We start from the raw sequence: 24,325 nt of genomic DNA, 5'->3' as shown, positions 1-24,325 counted from the left end.
GTGTTCCTGCGGGAGTCAGTGCATAACTTCTACAGTCCGGCTGAGGGAGTGTGTTCCTGCAGGAGTCAGTGCATAACCTCTACAGTCCGGCTGAGGGAGTGTGTTCCTGCGGGAGTCAGTGCATAACCTCTACAGTCCGGCTGAGGGAGTGTGTTCCTGCAGGAGTCAGTGCATAACCTCTACAGTCCGGCTGAGGGAGTGTGTTCCTGCAGGAGTCAGTGCATAACTTCTACAGTCCGGCTGGGGGAGTGTGTTCCTGCAGGAGTCAGTGCATAACCTCTACAGTCCGGCTGAGGGAGTGTGTTCCTGCAGGAGTCAGTGCATAACCTCTACAGTCCGGCTGGGGGAGTGTGTTCCTGCAGGAGTCAGTGCATAACCTCTACAGTCCGGCTGGGGGAGTGTGTTCCTGCAGGAGTCAGTGCATAACCTCTACAGTCCGGCTGAGGGAGTGTGTTCCTGCAGGAGTCAGTGCATAACCTCTACAGTCCGGCTGAGGGAGTGTGTTCCTGCAGGAGTCAGTGCATAACCTCTACAGTCCGGCTGAAGGAGTGTGTTCCTGCAGGAGTCAGTGCATAACCTCTACAGTCCGGCTGAGGGAGTGTGTTCCTGCAGGAGTCAGTGCATAACCTCTACAGTCCGGCTGAGGGAGTGTGTTCCTGCGGGAGTCAGTGCATAACCTCTACAGTCCGGCTGAGGGAGTGTGTTCCTGCGGGAGTCAGTGCATAACCTCTACAGTCCAGCTGAGGGAGTGTGTTCCTGCAGGAGTCAGTGCATAACTTCTACAGTCCGGCTGAGGGAGTGTGTTCCTGCAGGAGTCAGTGCATAACCTCTACAGTCCGGCTGAGGGAGTGTGTTCCTGCAGGAGTCAGTGCATAACCTCTACAGTCCGGCTGAGGGAGTGTGTTCCTGCGGGAGTCAGTGCATAACCTCTACAGTCCGGCTGAGGGAGTGTGTTCCTGCAGGAGTCAGTGCATAACCTCTACAGTCCGGCTGAGGGAGTGTGTTCCTGCGGGAGTCAGTGCATAACCTCTACAGTCCGGCTGAGGGAGTGTGTTCCTGCAGGAGTCAGTGCATAACCTCTACAGTCCGGCTGAGGGAGTGTGTTCCTGCAGGAGTCAGTGCATAACTTCTACAGTCCGGCTGAGGGAGTGTGTTCCTGCGGGAGTCAGTGCATAACCTCTACAGTCCGGCTGAGGGAGTGTGTTCCTGCAGGAGTCAGTGCATAACCTCTACAGTCCAGCTGAGGGAGTGTGTTCCTGCAGGAGTCAGTGCATAACCTCTACAGTCCGGCTGAGGGAGTGTGTTCCTGCAGGAGTCTGAGCATAACCTCTACAGTCCGGCTGAGGGAGTGTGTTCCTGCAGGAGTCAGTGCATAACCTCTACAGTCCGGCTGAGGGAGTGTGTTCCTGCAGGAGTCAGTGCATAACCTCTACAGTCCGGCTGAGGGAGTGTGTTCCTGCGGGAGTCAGTGCATAACCTCTACAGTCCGGCTGAGGGAGTGTGTTCCTGCGGGAGTCAGTGCATAACCTCTACAGTCCGGCTGAGGGAGTGTGTTCCTGCAGGAGTCAGTGCATAACTTCTACAGTCCGGCTGAGGGAGTGTGTTCCTGCAGGAGTCAGTGCATAACTTCTACAGTCCGGCTGAGGGAGTGTGTTCCTGCAGGAGTCAGTGCATAACTTCTACAGTCCGGCTGAGGGAGTGTGTTCCTGCAGGAGTCAGTGCATAACTTCTACAGTCCGGCTGAGGGAGTGTGTTCCTGCAGGAGTCAGTGCATAACCTCTACAGTCCGGCTGAGGGAGTGTGTTCCTGCAGGAGTCAGTGCATAACCTCTACAGTCCGGCTGGGGGAGTGTGTTCCTGCAGGAGTCAGTGCATAACCTCTACAGTCCGGCTGAGGGAGTGTGTTCCTGCGGGAGTCAGTGCATAACCTCTACAGTCCGGCTGAGGGAGTGTGTTCCTGCGGGAGTCAGTGCATAACCTCTACAGTCCGGCTGAGGGAGTGTGTTCCTGCAGGAGTCAGTGCATAACCTCTACAGTCCGGCTGAGGGAGTGTGTTCCTGCGGGAGTCAGTGCATAACCTCTACAGTCCGGCTGAGGGAGTGTGTTCCTGCAGGAGTCAGTGCATAACCTCTACAGTCCGGCTGAGGGAGTGTGTTCCTGCAGGAGTCAGTGCATAACCTCTACAGTCCGGCTGAGGGAGTGTGTTCCTGCAGGAGTCAGTGCATAACCTCTACAGTCCGGCTGAGGGAGTGTGTTCCTGCAGGAGTCAGTGCATAACCTCTACAGTCCGGCTGAGGGAGTGTGTTCCTGCGGGAGTCAGTGCATAACCTCTACAGTCCGGCTGAGGGAGTGTGTTCCTGCGGGAGTCAGTGCATAACCTCTACAGTCCGGCTGAGGGAGTGTGTTCCTGCAGGAGTCAGTGCATAACCTCTACAGTCCGGCTGAGGGAGTGTGTTCCTGCAGGAGTCAGTGCATAACCTCTACAGTCCGGCTGAGGGAGTGTGTTCCTGCAGGAGTCAGTGCATAACCTCTACAGTCCGGCTTTTCTTCAGTGTTCACCTGTGCTCTCAGAAGCTCTCTAAACGCCTTAATGAAGACATATTTTTAACCTTTGGAAATGTATTTAGAGTTAGATTGTTTTTTTAAATACCTAGAGGTTCGCAAAACCCAGAGATGGATTAAAGAGAGTAAGAGTCTTAACCCGTATGTGGAGGGCAGAGTTTCCAGACTGAATATTATTATGTGTGATATGCAAATACTGGTGAACGAGAAATGGGAACAATGTCTTATAAAATCTGTCAGTCTGCATAAAACTTTAGTGTGAGTTGAGGACTGTTCCTACATTTAAAGCATTCCAGTCAGTAAGATCATTTGCAGACTGGGCCTATAAAAACTCCTCTTACCTTTCTGTCGGGCCAGTTGTACGTAGCAAACACAGCGTCATACGTTTCCACGGCTCCATCCGTCACTAACATGATGGCCTGACTGCACACACTGCCTCGGCCTGTCTGATTAAACTGAACACACACACACATCATGAGTATGAGGATTAATAGTCAATAATAAAAGCTAGCTGAGGAGGCTTTAAATACACAGGCCAGTGATGAACTAAACAAGACACAGGTGAAGAACCTAATCGGTAACTATAGCGACATATAAGAAAATACTTAGTAACCGAGGTGTGTGTGTGTGTGTGTGTGTGTGCTCACATCACTGAGCAGTTCGAAGGCTTCAGTCAGGGCCAGGTCCAGCATGCCGATGCCTTTAGCGAAGAGCTTATCGAGACGCTGACGGAAATGCTGAGGAGAAAAATACAAAACACAACCTGACCGTTAGAAACTCTACAATCCCGATGTGGAGTGTGTGTGTGTGTGTGTGTGTGTGTGTGTGTGTGTGTGTGTGTGTGTGTGTGTGTGTGTGTGTGTGGTGTTTTAAGGTGCAAACCTTGTGTCAGATAAGACTTGGTCCACAATATTTAAAATTCATTCAAAAATAATAATTGGTTAGAAAAGCATCTGGACAGACATTACAATAGTTCATCCTCTGGTTTTCCAATATGAATTTTAATATGGGGACATTTAATATTCAACAATATCATTGATCTCCTGCACTGACAGCATTATATGAGAACTGAACTGAGCTGGGCGATGACATTACTGTTTTCTCCAGAGCGGCTATATAGATAAATTAACTAAATTAATATTTTTTTTACAACAGAAATGAAGCATCACTGAGCTTACTGAAGCTGGACTGTGACGCTATTCTCTTCTGGAAACACACTCTGCTGCAGTATTTCCCTGTTATCTCTGTAAAGCGGCTCTAAACACTGTGTTGTGAAGCGCTGTATGAATAAAGCTGACTTGACCAGACTGATGTTATGGATATCCTGCATCTACTGTAAAAGCCCATTTTATCCAGACAAGATTCAAAGTGCTGCTTATAGGCTCAAAGTCAACATTAAACATGTGAGCAGTGTGTCCTCCAGCTGGTTCTGGCTCCTCGGCATCGAGTGTGTGTTTCCCTCTGCTCTCGGGTCATCAGTCTGACCTCTAACCCGGGACTCTCTCTCTCCTGCTTCTTCTGTTCTTGTAGGCCCGCAAACTTAATCTGAGTTCATTATGCCTTTCCAGTCATGGGCTTCAGAAAAGCTATTTTGAGTTTATCCCGTCACTGATTCCTCTTTTGCCAAACCTGACACTAACCAGCCGGCCAAAAACACTGATCTGTGGTTCATATACAGGTATAGCAGAAAATGCACTTACATTTTTGTTGGTAATGTCAGCCTGAACCAATGTCCCATTCAGACACGGCTCCGCATAATGCAGCTCCTCGTTGTACTGACACACAAAACACATGCATTGTGGGTAATGTTCCACTTTTAACTTCACCCTCATCCTCCTCATGTTTCATAACAAATCCTTCCCTCGCGGGTCAAAATGAAACAAAGCCCTAAAATTATACGTAATTTTTTTTCTCTTATTTTGTTTCATTTTGATAATATTTTTTCTATTTTTAATGATTTTTTTTATGATTTTTTGTTTGTTTTTTAAATTTTATTTACATTAAAATTACTAGATTAAATAAATAAATAAATAGTAATTTATATCACATCTTCACATTCTTTCAACTTAAATTCAAAGGGCCCTATCTTGCACCCAGCGCAATTGACTTAATACACGACACATGTATCATTCCTATCCTGCACCCGCGCACAGCGGACTTTTCCCTCCACAGACGCACGTCGGTAAATTAGGGAATGAACTTGCGCTCGCGGGGGCGGTTCAGTGAAAAGAGGAGTGTGTTCCGGCGCAAACGTTCCCTGGTGCTATTTTCCAGTTTTAGAAAGCAATTGCGCCACTGACCAGGAAAAAAACAGTCTAAAGACAGTGGCGCATTACGCGTTAGTGATATGGTATTTTAAGGGCGCGTGCTTGGCCATAATGTAGTGTGTTAACGCGCATCCACTTTGATTCTCTAATATAAACAGACGCAGCAGTTTTCATTTTTGCAAATCATACATTATTACAAGGAAAAATATTAACACGCGAGGGAAACTTACTCGGTTACTAACGTAACCTCGGTTCTCTCTAGAGAGAGGAACAAGTACTGCGTTGTCGTAGCAACGCATTGGGGAAAATCCTTTTCCACGAGAATACTGAAGCAAAAATTATCCTTAATTTTGTATCTATGTAAAACGCTTTGCCACAGCATACAGACCTAGGCGAGACAGCTCGCGCGCCTATTGGCTGCTGTGCGGCAAATGCTTAAGCCAATCGAGCGAGCCCTAGAGTGACGTCACACCCAATGAGGGCACTTCGCGCCCTCCTGCGTCACGTCCCGCCGAAACGGGCGTGGCTTAGGGCTATATATTTCGCTCACAGGCTTATGAACTCTGATTTTTAAAGCGAAACAACCAGAGCGCATACACGGCAGGAAACGCAGTACTCGTTCCTCTCTCTAGAGAGAACCGAGGTTACGTTAGTAACCGAGTACGTTCTCTTACGAGAGATACTCTCGTACTGCGTTGTCGTAGCAACGCATTGGGGAACACCCTGTAAGACGTCGTGTGTGCAGTGATCCGACACCATAGACCCAGAGCACTGAGCTGGGGTTCATATAGTACATAATCACCTGTAGGACTCACAGAGAATCCTGAAAGAGGTGGGTTCTAACCACCATCTCTCGCAAAATGACTGCCTTAGCAGATCAGTATATAGATGACTGCGCTTAGCAGATCAGTACAGAATAGACTGCGCTTAGCAGATCAGTACAGAATAGACTGCGCTTAGCAGATCAGTACAGAATTAACTGCGCTTAGCAGTTCAGCATAATAATGCCATAACTGATGACTGAAATGTCAGTCTAACAAATACGGTTATTTAAACCGATAATATCTTGGCCTGTAAGGCGGGTACCTCGAGGTAATAAAACCTGATAAATGTAGACGGTGAGGCCCAGCCTGCCGCCATACAAATATCCTGTAAGGCAATCCCACTCGACCAAGCCCACGAAGAAGCCATACTTCTTGTGGAGTGCGCTCTAACACCCAAAGGGCACTGAATGCCTTTGGATGCGTACGCTAGAGCTATAGCGTCCACTATCCATCTGGATAGGCTCTGTTTCGAAGTGGCCAGTCCCTTGAGACACCCACTGAACGAAACGAAAAGCTGCTCTGTCTGTCTGAAAGCAGACGAGCGCGACACGTAAGCTCTCAATGCCCTCACTGGGCAGATTAAATTTCCGTCCATATTATCCCCGATGACCGGAAGGGCAGACAGGGAAATAACCTGCGCCCTAAACGGTGTGTTTAGGGATTTTGGAACGTAACCATGCTTAGGTTTAAGCACGACTCTGGAGTCATTAGGCCCAAATTCCATGCACGACGCGCTCACCGAGAGCGCGTGTAAGTCCCCAACGCGCTTCACTGAAGCGAGAGCCAGGAGAAACACTGTCTTGAGCGACAAATGTTTCATATCAATCTCCTGAAGAGGCTCAAAAGGAGGACCCTTCATGGCGTCCAGCACCGTGGAAAGGTCCCAAATGGGAACTGTGGGAGGTCTGGGTGGATTAAGTCTCCTAGCTCCTTTAAGGAACCGAATGACTAAATCGTTCCTTCCTATGGACTGGCCGTGTGCGGTTTCAGAAAAAGCCGCTATAGCCGCCACATATACCTTGAGTGTGGAAGGGGATCTCCCGCTATCCAACATCTCTTGTAAGAAGGACAAAACCTCTGTTACTCCGCAGTCTGGGGGTGACACGCCGCGAGACGTGCACCAGCCAGAATAAACTGACCATTTAGACGCATAGAGCCGTCGTGTAGACGGAGCTCTAGCCTGTGTGATCGTGTTTAACACTCCCTGAGGGAGGTCAGCGGATACCCGTTGATGGCCCACACATGAAGGGACCATAGCTCCGGGTGAGGATGCCAAATCGAATCATTTGCTTGAGAGAGGAGATCCCTCCTCAGAGGCACTGGCCACGGGGCGGTGCTGGCTAACTGCATCACAGCTGGGAACCATAGTTGATTCGACCAGAGCGGTGCTATCAGCAGCACTGAGCATCCTTCCTCCCTGATCCTCTCCACCACCTGGGTCAGGAGGGAGACAGGGGGAAAAGCATATAGGGGACGGCGTGGCCACTGATGAGCCAGCGCGTCCTTGCTTTTCGAGAAAAATTCTAGACAGTGAGCGTTCTCTGGAGACGCAAAGAGGTCTACTTCCGCTCTGCCGAATTTCCTCCACAACAGTTGTACTGTGTGTGGGTGTAACGACCATTCTCCCGCCGGAACGCGGTTCCTGGACAGTACATCCGGTCCAACATTCAGGTGCCCCGGCACGTGCGCCGCCCTTAGTGAAAGGAGGTTGCAGCGCACCCATATCAGAAGGCGTTTGGTCAGCCTGTATAACGACAGGGACCTGAGGCCGCCCGAGTCGGCCGACTCGAGGAAGTCCCTAGGCTTACACCTGACAGGTACCAGTCTTTTGACCTCCATGGTTTCAAAGCTGCAACTCAAGCTTGATTGACCTTGAGGCGAAGCCGACCGGTGGCCCATGCTTTGCAGGGCACCCTCCCATTGAGCCATATCTGCAGCGGGCGCATGCGCAGCAGACCCAGCTGGAGTGCTGATGATGCTGAGGCCATCAGACCTTGCATTTTCTGAAAGCTCTTTAGAGGGAGAACAGCGCCGCAGCGAAATGAGCTGACTGTGCGCTGGATGCGCAGCGCGCGCTGTTGTGACAGCTGCGCTGTCATCGACAGCGAGTTCAGTTCCAGTCCCAGAAAATAAATATTCTGACTGGGGGATAGCGAACTCTTTTCCCAGTTTACTGTGAGACCGAGATTCTCGAGGTGACTCAGCAGCAGGGCCCTGTGCGCCACTATCTCTGAATGAGATTGGGCTAGAATGAGCCAATCGTCCAAATAGTTCAGCACTCGAACACCCTGCAGTTTGAGGGGAGCGAGTGCTGCGTCCATGCACTTCGTAAATGTACGGGGTGCTAGAGACAAGCCGAACGGCAGGACCAGTGTTGGGGTAGTTACTCAAAAAAAGTAACTAGTTACTAGTTACTAGTTACTTCTGTAAATTGTAATGAGATTACTTTACTAGTTACTGCATTTGAAAAGTAACTTCACTACTTATTACTTTACTTTCCCGTTTCTTAATTTACCGTGTAGATACATGGACAAACATAGCCCTATCATCACTTAGCCTGCATGTCCGCATAGAGTTTATAAATGTAGCCTATAAAAATGGCATGTAAAACCATATAAAATAACAATATCCCTCTCTGCACAAAGAAATATGCCTCACTGTAAAATCTACAAACAACAGGATTATGTCCGTGGTGGTAGACACATGATCAGGGCTGGACAGAGATAAACATTATATTTTATTTTGACGGAAACTGCAAAACTGAAACTTTCTTCTCCATCTGTATTTTGACCATAGACCGTATATAAGAGATTTTGACAGATACACTGACACTGCACGCTCGCTCAAAGCCCAAATGGGGAGGCGTTTAAAGATGTGATTGGGCCAATCCAGTGTCAATCAAGAAAATAACCAATGGGCCAATCTACGTGTTTCATGGGCCGGTCTGTCAGAAAAAAAACTAACGCTGACTTTTTTTAACCAATGCATTACACCGGCACTTACCCAGCGCCGCCAATTAAGCAAAACAAAACGAATGGGCCGCCGATGTACGAGTTTTATGAGCCGTTAAGACAAACGAACAAAAAAGTTTTAGATGCATCGGATCGGCCCAAAAAGCCGTGAATCTCCCGGTAGTCCCGATGGCCAGTACTTGCCTGCCAGGGCATAGAGTGAATTTCTGGCAAATATTTTTGTCCTTTCGGGCAAAAAACTGAAAGTAATGTGAATATCGCCACTGGCCGAAACTCGCGTCTCCGTCTCCATCTCCATTCCTCTCTGTCCTTCGCACCAGCAGCTACGTCACTCAAATCGATCTCTATGGCAACGGTGCTCAGGCAAGCACACACACACAGGCGTGCACGCACCACTTCGACAGATCAGAGCTTTACACACATGCAAACACGGCTTGGGTAACGCAGGAAAGCGCGTTCCTATAGTCTAGTAAAGTAGTATAGTTACTGATATTTTTAGTGTAATGCGTTACTTTACTTCGTTACCCAAAAAAGTAATATCGTTACTGTAATCCGTTATTTTGTAACTCGTTACCCCCAACACTGGGCAGGACTATGTACTGGTATGCCTGGACCTCGAAGGCGAATCTCAAAAATCGCCTGTGACGTGACGCAATCTGTATTTGAAAATACGCGTCCTTTAGATCTACTGACACGAACCAGTCTCCTTGGCGAACGTGCGCGAGGATTTTTCTGGTAGTTAGCATTCTGAACTGGCGTTTCACAAGCGCTCTGTTCAGTTGCCTCAGATCTAGTATGGGCCTGAGAACCCCGTCTTTCTTGGGTACCAGGAAGTATCTGCTGTAAAGCCCCCCTTCGCTCTGAGATAAAGGTTCGATAGCCCTTTTTCTCAGAAGTTTCTGAATTTCGGCTCGAAGTAGATGTGCTACATTCGAATCTACCGAAGTCTTGACGCGCGCCGTGTGGCGGCGAGGGCGTCTGCGAAACTGTAGCGAATAGCCTTCTTTTATGATGTTTATCACCCATTTTGAAACCCCGGGAAGCTTTTCCCATGCATCTGCACGTGTAGCTAGGGGCTGAGTGAAAAGCGTGCTCTGATCGACTCGCGATACAGCGGCTTTCGTGAGCTGCGACAGAAATGTCTCGCTCGCAACGTTTACCACCTTTATAGCATCGCTCGCCGGAGCGGAGCGCCTGCACGCAGGTTTCGTTTAAGCGCCATGCTCGTAACATCTGAGGCGGGGACCGCGACGATGACAGCAGGCAGAATGTCCGCGCTCGACCCCTCTACGGTGGTTATCCGGGAGGGGGAGGGCTGGACGAGTTCCACTGGAACTGTAATGCTTGTGCACGGGTTGAAAAACCGGGCCCTGTCGCGAAATGGCGGCGACACGAGAGCCGTGTGCTGTAACATGGACGCCATTGCCCCGTTTGATGCGGGGGCGCGCTTCATCGAGCGGGCAGAGGGAGCGCGCGGGGCAAGTCCCGTAGGGCTCGGCATGTCTGTGAATAAATGTAGGTGCGTGAACGCGGGTACATTTATAGCACTGGTAGTACTGTCAATTAGAACTGACTGACCGTGCATCGGTTTTTGTTTTACAGAAACCGTGTGACATGTAGCCTGTAGTGATTGTGGGCACTGAAAGCGGGCACGCTCACTACATATGATGCACAATCGACATGGGTCAATATTAAGTGCGCAAGCCCTGTATTGCGTAGGGCTGTGCTTGTGTGTACGAATGGGCACTGAGTAGTGGGCATTACAGTCACACACGTAACACCATCGGAGAGTACTGTCTATCAGAACTGACTGACCGTGTATTTGTTTCGTTTTTACAGAAACCGTGGGACATGCAGTGTGTAGTGATTGTGGGCACTGAAAAGCGGGCACGTTCACTAACTTACATGTGATGCACAATCGACATGAGTCGATTTATGTGTGCAAGCCCTGTATTGTGTAGGGCTGTGCTTGTGTGTACGAATGAGCACTGAGTCGTGGGCATTACAGTTACACACAAAACACCATCGGCCGTGGCCGGGACACCAGAAAATACATTTTTAGATTTACCTGGGACGTCGTGAAAACGGCGTTTGTGTGCAGGCAAACGGGCCTTGATGCCGGTTTGGTGACTGCAGAATACACTGGCACGGTCGCGTGTGTTGGGACCGTGCGAGCGAAAAGTTTTGGTGAAAATCCGTCCGCAGCGGGATTTGAACACCGTCGCTTTTCTAGGCTGGCTAGGGATGTGTGGCGACTGCTCAAAACTGAAGCAGCAGCACGCAACCTGGTCGAAATGGGGCTTTCCCGGACTCTGCTACTTCTTCGTAAACTCAGGAAGAGAAGCGCGAGTCGTGAAGACGGTAACGTACATCCTCCTGCAGAAAGCAGCCATCCAGCCAGTAAGCGCAGGCTCCACGGGCGCCGATCACTCGAGGCCGAGGCTTCGCGACGGCCTGCGTGAGCGATGCTGGCCTTTCTTCTTCGACGCTCGCGAGCGGCGGGGGAGGGGAGATCCTCGGAGCTCGCCCATCCCTCGCTACCCGAAGCGAGGAGAGAACAGCAGTCGTCCTCCACAGACGCGGCTTCACCTTCCTCGTCCATGACTGACGCGGCGGCATACAGCGGCCTTTGTCCGTCAGTCAGAGAGTCCAGCGAAGCGGGCGGAGAAGCTGGCGGCAGCAGCGGCGAGCTCCTCGTGGTGGAGGGAGGTTCCAGGATCCGCTGAGCACGGCGCTTTTTACGGCGCGGCACTGCAGCGGGCGGTATGCAGGCAGGCATCTTGAAAAAGACGCTGCTCTTTTAGATACAAAGTGTGAGTCGCGCCGGCGAACTCACACACACACAAATACAGTTTAGTTTGCAAGTGAAAGGATATAAGCACCGGAACGCGCAGCTGGAAGACGAAGAAGGCGGCGGTGCCAGGAGCTTCACGTCTCTCCCGCTGATGTGCTCTCTCGACGGCGCAGCTTCCAACTCGGATCAGCGATGAGGTGTCTTCGCTGAAGGATTAAAAATCAGAGTTCATAAGCCTGTGAGCGAAATATATAGTCCTAAGCCACGCCCGTTTCGGCGGGACGTGACGCAGGAGGGCGCGAAGTGCCCTCATTGGGTGTGACGTCACTCTAGGGCTCGCTCGATTGGCTTAAGCATTTGCCGCACAGCAGCCAATAGGCGCGCGAGCTGTCTCGCCTAGGTCTGTATGCTGTGGCAAAGCGTTTTACATAGATACAAAATTAAGGATAATTTTTGCTTCAGTATTCTCGTGGAAAAGGATTTTCCCCAATGCGTTGCTACGACATCGCAGTACGAGAGTATCTCTCGTAAGAGAATCATTGATGTGTCCGTGAAGATGTGAAAAAGTTCTATCTAGATTTTTTTTTTTAAATCTAGATTACACATTTACCCAAATTATACGCCTGTTTAACCGAAGCTAATGTGTGTGTGTTTCTCCATCATCCCCAATGTCACTTCTCTGTGTTTTACGGCCCTGACGAGAACGTCGGTCTCCTCGGCTGTGAACCGCTCCTGGCGTGCGCCGGCAAACCCGCCGTTATAATAGCGATCCGCCGTTATAATAGCAATCCGCCGTTATAATAGCGATCCGCCGTTATAATAGCGATCCGCCGTTATAATAGCAATCCGCCGTTATAATAGCGATCCGCCGTTATAATAGCGATCCGCCGTTATAATAGCGATCCGCCGTTATAATAGCGATCCGCCGTTATAATAGCAATCCGCCGTTATAATAGCGATCCGCCGTTATAATAGCGATCCGCCGTTATAATAGCGATCCGCCGTTATAATATCGATCCGCCGTTATAATAGCGATCCTCCGTTATAATAGCAATCCGCCGTTATAATAGCGATCCGCCGTTATAATATCGATCCGCCGTTATAATAGCGATCCTCCGTTATAATAGCGATCCGCCGTTATAATAGCGATCCGCCGTTATAATAGCGATCCGCCGTTATAATAGCGATCCGCCGTTATAATAGCGATCCGCCGTTATAATATCGATCCGCCGTTATAATAGCGATCCGCCGTTATAATAGCGATCCGCCGTTATAATAGCGATCCGCCGTTATAATAGCGATCCTCCGTTATAATAGCAATCCGCCGTTATAATAGCGATCCGCCGTTATAATAGCGATCCGCCGTTATAATAGCGATCCGCCGTTATAATAGCGATCCGCCGTTATAATAGCAATCCGCCGTTATAATAGCGATCCGCCGTTATAATAGCAATCCGCCGTTATAATAGCAATCCGCCGTGGAACAAGCGCGCCGGCTCTTAAAGGGAATGTGAGAGGACGCTCTGATTGGTTTATTTCACGTTACGCCCAAACCACACCTATGAGTAATGAAGCGACTTCAGACACACACATTTTAGATTTGCGCCAGGCGCAAGAGGCATTTATCCCGCCGGGAAAATAGCAACAGCACCGGGATCCGCCCACAAAGTTACTTGCGCTTTGCACTTTGACACTTGCATTTTAGATCGTTAAAATAGGGCCCAAAATAACTATAATAACATAATAATAATATAACATGATATTTCATGACTCTAGATGGGCGAAGTCAGTTCTCTTCAGTACGCATTCACATACACATGTAGACATTTTCAGGTTTTTCTATGTGAACTGAAGCATTCCTCACGTTCCCTTCATTCCTGAGGGGCTGAACTTGATCCGCGAGAGAAGGATTTGGTACTATTTAAAACTCCTCGAATCCATTCAATCTTTTTGTGTGTATTTGTGGTTCAAGTGCGATAAAAGTCCTGGGGTCTTGGACCCTCTGATGAACACTCAATTTAAAAAAATGTCCAGGTCAAAATGACCCGAGGGAAGGTTAATGCTGATATCGTGATAAAATGCAACTACTGTGATATGTGATATTGATCTACACTCACAGCAATAATGTTGAAGAAGTCATCGTCCCCGAGTGTGTCCAGGATGGAGGAGACGGTGTGCCTGGCGATGGTCAGCCGGAGACCCTTCATGCTGCCGCTCACATCCACCAGGATCACCACATCTTTGGGAGACGTCGCCGCCTGGATATACCTGCACACACACACACACACACACAGGTCACGAGCGCGCGCTGCGAGGATCATACCTGCACACACACACACACACAGGTCACGAGCGCACAGTGCGAGGATCATACCTGCACACACACACACACAGGTCACGAGCGCACGCTGCGAGGATCATACCTGCACACACACACACACAGGTCACGAGCGCACGCTGCGAGGATCATACCTGCACACACACACACACAGGTCACGAGCGCGCGCTGCGAGGATCATACCTGCACACACACACACACAGGTCACGAGCGCGCGCTGCGAGGATCATACCTGCACACACACACACACAGGTCACGAGCGCACGGTGCGAGGATCATACCTGCACACACACACACAGGTCACGAGCGCGCGCTGCGAGGATCATACCTGCACACACACACACACAGGTCACGAGCGCGCGCTGCGAGGATCATACCTGCACACACACACACACAGGTCACGAGCGCACGCTGCGAGGATCATACCTGCACACACACACACACAGGTCACGAGCGCACGCTGCGAGGATCATACCTGCACACACACACACAGGTCACGAGCGCGCGCTGCGAGGATCATACCTGCACACACACACACACAGGTCACGAGCGCACGCTGCGAGGATCATACCTGCACACACACACACACAGGTCACGAGCGCACAGTGCGAGGATCATACCTGCACACACACACACACACAGGTCACGAGCGCACAGTGCGAGGATCATACCTGCACACACACACACACAGGTCACGAGCGCACGCTGCGAGGATCATACCTGCACACACACACACACAGGTCACGAGCGCACGCTGCGAGGATCATACCTGCACACACACACACACAGGTCACGAGCGCGCGCTGCGAGGATCATACCTGCACACACACACACACAGGTCACGAGCGCACGCTGCGAGGATCATACCTGCACACACACACACACAGGTCACGAGCGCGCGCTGCGAGGATCATACCTGCACACACACACACACAGGTCACGAGCGCACGCTGCGAGGATCATACCTGCACACACACACACACAGGTCACGAGCGCACAGTGCGAGGATCATACCTGCACACACACACACACAGGTCACGAGCGCACGCTGCGAGGATCATACCTGCACACACACACACACAGGTCACGAGCGCACGCTGCGAGGATCATACCTGCACACACACACACACAGGTCACGAGCGCACGCTGCGAGGATCATACCTGCACACACACACACACAGGTCACGAGCGCGCGCTGCGAGGATCATACCTGCACACACACACACACAGGTCACGAGCGCACGCTGCGAGGATCATACCTGCACACACACACACACACACAGGTCACGAGCGCACAGTGCGAGGATCATACCTGCACACACACACACACAGGTCACGAGCGCGCGCTGCGAGGATCATACCTGCACACACACACACACAGGTCACGAGCGCACAGTGCGAGGATCATACCTGCACACACACACACACAGGTCACGAGCGCACGCTGCGAGGATCATACCTGCACACACACACACACAGGTCACGAGCGCACAGTGCGAGGATCATACCTGCACACACACACACACAGGTCACGAGCGCGCGCTGCGAGGATCATACCTGCACACACACACACACAGGTCACGAGCGCACGCTGCGAGGATCATACCTGCACACACACACACACAGGTCACGAGCGCACAGTGCGAGGATCATACCTGCACACACACACACACAGGTCACGAGCGCGCGCTGCGAGGATCATACCTGCACACACACACACACAGGTCACGAGCGCACGCTGCGAGGATCATACCTGCACACACACACACACAGGTCACGAGCGCGCGCTGCGAGGATCATACCTGCACACACACACACACACAGGTCACGAGCGCACAGTGCGAGGATCATACCTGCACACACACACACACAGGTCACGAGCGCGCGCTGCGAGGATCATACCTGCACACACACACACACAGGTCACGAGCGCACAGTGCGAGGATCATACCTGCACACACACACACACAGGTCACGAGCGCGCGCTGCGAAGATCATACCTGCACACACACACACACAGGTCACGAGCGCGCGCTGCGAGGATCATACCTGCACACACACACACACAGGTCACGAGCGCGCGCTGCGAGGATCATACCTGCACACACACACACACAGGTCACGAGCGCGCGCTGCGAGGATCATACCTGCACACACACACACACAGGTCACGAGCGCACGCTGCGAGGATCATACCTGCACACACACACACACAGGTCACGAGCGCACGCTGCGAGGATCATACCTGCACACACACACACACAGGTCACGAGCGCACGCTGCGAGGATCATACCTGCACACACACACACACACAGGTCACGAGCGCACGCTGCGAGGATCATACCTGCACACACACACACACAGGTCACGAGCGCGCGCTGCGAGGATCATACCTGCACACACACACACACAGGTCACGAGCGCGCGCTGCGAGGATCATACCTGCACACACACACACACAGGTCACGAGCGCACGGTGCGAGGATCATACCTGCACACACACACACAGGTCACGAGCGCGCGCTGCGAGGATCATACCTGCACACACACACACACAGGTCACGAGCGCGCGCTGCGAGGATCATACCTGCACACACACACAGGTCACGAGCGCACGCTGCGAGGATCATACCTGCACACACACACACACAGGTCACGAGCGCACAGTGCGAGGATCATACCTGCACACACACACACACAGGTCACGAGCGCACGCTGCGAGGATCATACCTGCACACACACACACAGGTCACGAGCGCACGCTGCGAGGATCATACCTGCACACACACACACACAGGTCACGAGCGCGCGCTGCGAGGATCATACCTGCACACACACACACACAGGTCACGAGCGCGCGCTGCGAGGATCATACCTGCACACACACACACAGGTCACGAGCGCACGCTGCGAGGATCATACCTGCACACACACACACACACAGGTCACGAGCGCACGCTGCGAGGATCATACCTGCACACACACACACACAGGTCACGAGCGCACGCTGCGAGGATCATACCTGCACACACACACACACAGGTCACGAGCGCGCGCTGCGAGGATCATACCTGCACACACACACACACAGGTCACGAGCGCACGGTGCGAGGATCATACCTGCACACACACACACAGGTCACGAGCGCACGCTGCGAGGATCATACCTGCACACACACACACAGGTCACGAGCGCGCGCTGCGAGGATCATACCTGCACACACACACACACAGGTCACGAGCGCGCGCTGCGAGGATCATACCTGCACACACACACACAGGTCACGAGCGCACGCTGCGAGGATCATACCTGCACACACACACACACAGGTCACGAGCGCACAGTGCGAGGATCATACCTGCACACACACACACACAGGTCACGAGCGCACGCTGCGAGGATCATACCTGCACACACACACACGTCTCCTTCCGTTAATAATAATGGCCAGTGCAGTGGCTCAGATATACGTAAACCTACTAACGTCCGTCGCCATAATTGTTGGAATAACTTATTGCAAGAGAAAATAAAAATGGTTTCAGTCGCATAACATCGGCTAATGGAACCGCCGCCATTTCACAATAGTTTTATATCGACATTTAGAGATTATCGCATAAGTTGTGCGCCCATCTGAACCGTGCGCTCGTGACCTGTGTGTGTGTGTGTGTGCAGGTATGATCCTCGCACCGTGCGCTCGTGACCTGTGTGTGTGTGTGTGCAGGTATGATCCTCGCACCGTGCGCTCGTGACCTGTGTGTGTGTGTGCAGGTATGATCCTCGCACCGTGCGCTCGTGACCTGTGTGTGTGTGTGTGCAGGTATGATCCTCGCACCGTGCGCTCGTGACCTGTGTGTGTGTGTGTGCAGCTATGATCCTCGCAGCGCGCGCTCGTGACGTGTGTGTGTGTGTGTGTGTGTGTGTGTGTGTTATCAATCATTAATGGCGAGGAAATAAATATTTTGCGAAATATTCCTTTTTCAAATTCCCTGAAAAAACCCTAATGAGCGTGAAAGCCTTTGTGCGATATGTGGTTTCCATTGAGTGTATTTTTAATTCACAATTTTTAAATTTGCGCAATTTGAAGGGTAATGGAAACTCGGTAAAAATTTCGTTAAATGTAAAAAAAACCATGAATTGACACGTTAGCAGCTGTTCCACCGTTGGGCAGTGGGTCCACGAACAGTAAGCAATGGTTCCAGTTATGTATAGTCACAGGCTGGTCCGGCTCGGCTCGATTGCGGACTGTTCTCGGCCGGGAATCGCCGCACGGTTGGCTAACTGGTAGAGTGTGTAGTTACTTCGCCACTCAGGATTGGTCACTTGTCTGTTGCCTGGCCTAAGGGTCTTGCACACTGCCTCCAAAACCTTCGTCCGTCATAAAATTATTCGGATCGGGTTCAATTTTCTGTGTTTTTCGCATTCGTAAGCAAACATTTTGAGAGGCGTTTTGACCATTCACAGCCACCGTACAAGCGGACCTCAAAATCCAGAACTGTTCAGGATCAATTGGTCCACGGAAATGATGGCTCCAGTATCGCTAGCAAATCATCAAACTGAGCCTCTGACATCCTGAAGTAAACATTGAATCCCTCGGGATAACCCGGCGGCGAACTCTCCTTCCTCTCGACGCTGCCTCCGGAGTGTGGGATGGACCATATTTCCTCTTCCCCTCTTTTAAAGAGAGAGGACAACAACATCATTCTCACTGCCTGAAGACTCCATTTTGTATTGTGTTGTGTTGTGTTATACTTTTTAGGATGACGAATACGAAAACACGCACACGAAAATGTTGGCCTCAGTGTGCAAGGACCTTAACAGCTGCTCTGTAGCTATTTGAGCGAAGTTAACACAAGCTAACAATAAAGTTACAAGAAATATCTGATCATCCTCCAAGGCAACGACTGGTGCGTTTGTATTACATTCCAACTCCGTTATCAAAATGAAAGCATATCTGGACCGGCTGTGCCGGATCGGTAACCGTTGAGCGAAGAGACGGTTTGGCCCGACAGTGGAAAAGCGGCTTTTGTTACAATCAATTTTAAGTCTTTTTATGGATAAGAGTTATACATCCTCATGATGTTTCAAAAGGTGAGGGCAAAACATAACTCACCATTTCCGATTTCGACAGTCAAATTCTAGAACCCCATGTTCATCAGCCGTCCACTTTATACCTGTGGAGATAGAGGAACATCTACATGAGCTTATTACCCCACTGATGCCCACGAGTGCTTATTACCCCACTGATGCCCACGAGTGCTTATTACCCCACTGATGCCCACGAGTGCTTATTACCCCACTGATGCACACGACTGGTCATTACCCCACTGATGCCCACGACTGCTTATTACCCCACTGATGCACACGACTGCTTATTACCCCACTGATGCACACGACTGCTTATTACCCCACTGATGCCCACGACTGCTTATTACCCCACTGATGCACACGAGTGCTTATTACCCCACTGATGCACACGACTGCTTATTACCCCACTGATGCCCACGAGTGCTTATTACCCCACTGATGCCCACGAGTGCTTATTACCCCACTGATGCCCACGAGTGCTTATTACCCCACTGATGCACACGACTGCTTATTACCCCACTGATGCCCACGAGTGCTTATTACCCCACTGATGCACACGACTGGTCATTACCCCACTGATGCCCACGACTGCTTATTACCCCACTGATGCCCACGAGTGCTTATTACCCCACTGATGCACACGACTGCTTATTACCCCACTGATGCCCACGACTGCTTATCACCCCACTGATGCCCACGAGTGCTTATTACCCCACTGATGCCCACGACTGCTTATTACCCCACTGATGCACACGACTGCTTATTACCCCACTGATGCCCACGACTGCTTATTACCCCACTGATGCACACGACTGCTTATTACCCCACTGATGCCCACGAGTGCTTATTACCCCACTGATGCACACGACTGCTTATTACCCCACTGATGCCCACGACTGCTTATTACCCCACTGATGCACACGACTGCTTATTACCCCACTGATGCCCACGACTGCTTATTACCCCACTGATGCCCACGAGTGCTTATTACCCCACTGATGCACACGCCTGCTTATTACCCCACTGATGCCCACGACTGCATATTACCCCACTGATGCCCACGACTGCTTATTACCCCACTGATGCCCACGACTGCTTATTACCCCACTGATGCCCACGACTGCATATTACCCCACTGATGCACACGACTGCTTATTACCCCACTGATGCACACGACTGCTTATTACCCCACTGATGCACACGACTGCTCATTACCCCACTGATGCCCACGACTGCTTATTACCCCACTGATGCCCACGACTGCTTATTACCCCACTGATGCCCACGACTGCATATTACCCCACTGATGCCCACGACTGCTTATTACCCCACTGATGCCCACGACTGCTTATTACCCCACTGATGCACACGCCTGCTTATTACCCCACTGATGCACACGACTGCTTATTACCCCACTGATGCCCACGACTGCTTATTACCCCACTGATGCACACGACTGCTTATTACCCCACTGATGCCCACGAGTGCTTATTACCCCACTGATGCCCACGAGTGCTTATTACCCCACTGATGCACACGACTGCTTATTACCCCACTGATGCCCACGAGTGCTTATTACCCCACTGATGCCCACGAGTGCTTATTACCCCACTGATGCCCACGAGTGCTTATTACCCCACTGATGCCCACGACTGCTTATTACCCCACTGATGCCCACGAGTGCTTATTACCCCACTGATGCCCACGAGTGCTTATTACCCCACTGATGCCCACGACTGCTTATTACCCCACTGATGCCCACGAGTGCTTATTACCCCACTGATGCACACGACTGCTTATTACCCCACTGATGCCCACGACTGCATATTACCCCACTGATGCCCACGACTGCTTATTACCCCACTGATGCCCACGACTGCTTATTACCCCACTGATGCCCACGACTGCATATTACCCCACTGATGCACACGACTGCTTATTACCCCACTGATGCACACGACTGCTTATTACCCCACTGATGCACACGACTGCTCATTACCCCACTGATGCCCACGACTGCTTATTACCCCACTGATGCCCACGACTGCTTATTACCCCACTGATGCCCACGACTGCATATTACCCCACTGATGCCCACGACTGCTTATTACCCCACTGATGCCCACAACTGCTTATTACCCCACTGATGCACACGCCTGCTTATTACCCCACTGATGCACACGACTGCTTATTACCCCACTGATGCCCACGACTGCTTATTACCCCACTGATGCACACGACTGCTTATTACCCCACTGATGCCCACGAGTGCTTATTACCCCACTGATGCCCACGAGTGCTTATTACCCCACTGATGCACACGACTGCTTATTACCCCACTGATGCCCACGAGTGCTTATTACCCCACTGATGCCCACGAGTGCTTATTACCCCACTGATGCCCACGAGTGCTTATTACCCCACTGATGCCCACGACTGCTTATTACCCCACTGATGCCCACGAGTGCTTATTACCCCACTGATGCCCACGAGTGCTTATTACCCCACTGATGCCCACGAGTGCTTATTACCCCACTGATGCCCACGAGTGCTTATTACCCCACTGATGCCCACGAGTGCTTATTACCCCACTGATGCCCACGAGAGCTTATTACCCCACTGATGCCCACGAGTGCTTATTACCCCACTGATGCCCACGAGTGCTTATTACCCCACTGATGCCCACGACTGCTTATTACCCCACTGATGCACACGCCTGCTTATTACCCCACTGATGCCCACGACTGCTTATTACCCCACTGATGCACACGCCTGCTTATTACCCCACTGATGCACACGACTGCTTATTACCCCACTGATGCCCACGACTGCTTATTACCCCACTGATGCACACGACTGCTTATTACCCCACTGATGCCCACGAGTGCTTATTACCCCACTGATGCCCACGAGTGCTTATTACCCCACTGATGCCCACGAGAGCTTATTACCCCACTGATGCCCACGAGTGCTTATTACCCCACTGATGCCCACGACTGCTTATTACCCCACTGCTGCCCACGAGTGCTTATTACCCCACTGATGCCCACGACTGCTTATTACCCCACTGATGCACACGACTGCTTATTACCCCACTGATGCCCATGAGTGCTTATTACCCCACTGATGCACACGCCTGCTTATTACCCCACTGATGCCCATGAGTGCTTATTACCCCACTGATGCACACGCCTGCTTATTACCCCACTGATGCACACGACTGCATATTACCCCCCTGATGCACACAAGTGCTTATTACCCCACTGATGCCCACGACTGCTTATTACCCCACTGATGCCCACGACTGCATATTACCCCACTGATGCACACGAGTGCTTATTACCCCACTGATGCCCACGACTGCTTATTACCCCACTGATGCACATGACTGCTTATTACCCCACTGATGCACACGACTACTTATTACCCCACTGATGCCCACGAGTGCTTATTGCCCCACTGATGCCCACGACTGCTTATTACCCCACTGATGCACACGACTGCTTATTACCCCACTGATGCCCACGACTGCTTATTACCCCACTGATGCCCACAACTGCTTATTACCCCACTGATGCCCACGAGTGCTTATTACCCCACTGATGCACACGAGTGCTTATTACCCCACTGATGCCCACGACTGCTTATTACCCCACTGATGCACACGCCTGCTTATTACCCCACTGATGCCCACGACTGCATATTACCCCACTGATGCACACGAGTGCTTATTACCCCACTGATGCCCACGACTGCTTATTACCCCACTGATGCACACGACTGCTTATTACCCCACTGATGCCCACGAGTGCTTATTACCCCACTGATGCACACGCCTGCTTATTACCCCACTGATGCCCACGACTGCATATTACCCCACTGATGCACACGAGTGCTTATTACCCCACTGATGCCCACGACTGCTTATTACCCCACTGATGCACACGACTGCTTATTACCCCACTGATGCCCACGAGTGCTTATTACCCCACTGATGCACACGCCTGCTTATTACCCCACTGATGCCCACGACTGCTTATTACCCCACTGATGCCCACGAGTGCTTATTACCCCACTGATGCCCACGACTGCTTATTACCCCACTGATGCCCACGACTGCTTATTACCCCACTGATGCACACGACTGCTTATTACCCCACTGATGCACACGACTGCTTATTACCCCACTGATGCCCACGACTGCATATTACCCCACTGATGCCCACGAGTGCTTATTACCCCACTGATGCACACGCCTGCTTATTACCCCACTGATGCACACGCCTGCTTATTACCCCACTGATGCCCACGACTGCTTATTACCCCACTGATGCACACGCCTGCTTATTACCCCACTGATGCCCACGACTGCTTATTACCCCACTGATGCACACGCCTGCTTATTACCCCACTGATGCACACGCCTGCTTATTACCCCACTGATGCCCACGACTGCTTATTACCCCACTGATGCACACGCCTGCTTATTACCCCACTGATGCCCACGACTGCTTATTACCCCACTGATGCCCACGACTGCTTATTACCCCACTGATGCCCACGAGTGCTTATTACCCCACTGATGCCCACGACTGCTTATTACCCCACTGATGCCCACGACTGCTTATTACCCCACTGATGCCCACGACTGCATTTGCCCAAAGGAGCCATAAACAAGCAGAGTAGTGGACAGAACACTGTATCCCATAATACAACGCTCTTGTCAAGTCAAGTCTTGTCTTCCCCTTCCATGAACCAGAAGCAATATCAATCATAATCTTAATCTACTTCCCTCGTTATTTGACTGAACTGATGAGAGTCAAATGTCAGCAAAAGGAAAACATTTAATTCTGTGATAATAACTGTAATGTAACTGAGAAAGAGAAAGTGTGTGAGAAGTTAAAGTGTATCAGTGTGAGAGTAAAACACTTGAAGGGAAGTTCACCCAACAATGTACAGTTTGTCGTCATTTACTCAACTTAGTGTTCAAAAGCAATGTGATTTTCTCTCTTGTGCAAAAGAAGATAAAGCTACACTGTGCAATTTTTAAAGTTGATTCTTAGCAAAAAACACTTTGTTCTTTCAAAATGATATGTGCTCATTTATGTATAATTAAAGATTTATCTATTATGCTTATTTTCTGCTTGTTTCAAAATATCTTGCATTTAAAAAAAAAATGTTTTATGTAATTTGCAGTTACATCAAAAAAGTAATGTGATTACATAATGTGGGTTACATTTAATGCATTACTTTACCCGTGACATCAAAATGTAATCCATACTAATTTGTCACTAAACTGATCAAACTTTCATGAAAGAAGTGTTCAGAGATTATAATGGGAACGTTCAATTATACTTGAGTTTAGTGTTCATGCGGCACATCACACGTCAGGACATCATGGACAGGAGGATTACCACTGTGGATTATCAGCTGTTATTAAGCATTTTGCACTGTTGCACTGTTTATTAGAGTAGATTATTAC

At 50.7% G+C, this 24,325-nt stretch overlaps 1 protein-coding gene across 1 annotated transcript in view; it reads right to left on the bottom strand.

Annotated features, from left to right (window-relative positions):
* The window catches only part of cacna2d3a (calcium channel, voltage-dependent, alpha 2/delta subunit 3a), a 167,047-nt gene that overhangs the window by 71,601 nt on the left and 71,121 nt on the right, over positions 1-24,325 (bottom strand). Inside the window, exons 7-11 of the mRNA XM_079638159.1 lie at positions 18,869-18,929; positions 13,536-13,686; positions 4,262-4,336; positions 3,209-3,298; positions 2,903-3,016 (exon numbers count right to left, since the gene is read on the bottom strand). Coding sequence (XP_079494285.1) covers positions 2,903-3,016; positions 3,209-3,298; positions 4,262-4,336; positions 13,536-13,686; positions 18,869-18,929 — 491 coding nt within the window. The remainder of the gene's footprint in view (positions 1-2,902; positions 3,017-3,208; positions 3,299-4,261; positions 4,337-13,535; positions 13,687-18,868; positions 18,930-24,325) is intronic.

The sequence above is a fragment of the Phoxinus phoxinus genome, assembly GCF_949152265.1.
Source record: "Phoxinus phoxinus genome assembly, chromosome: 15".
In the NCBI taxonomy this organism is placed as follows: Eukaryota; Metazoa; Chordata; class Actinopteri; order Cypriniformes; family Leuciscidae; genus Phoxinus; species Phoxinus phoxinus.
The sequence above is the reverse complement of the archived record's forward strand: the minus strand, read 5'-3'. Positions and strand labels throughout refer to the sequence as shown.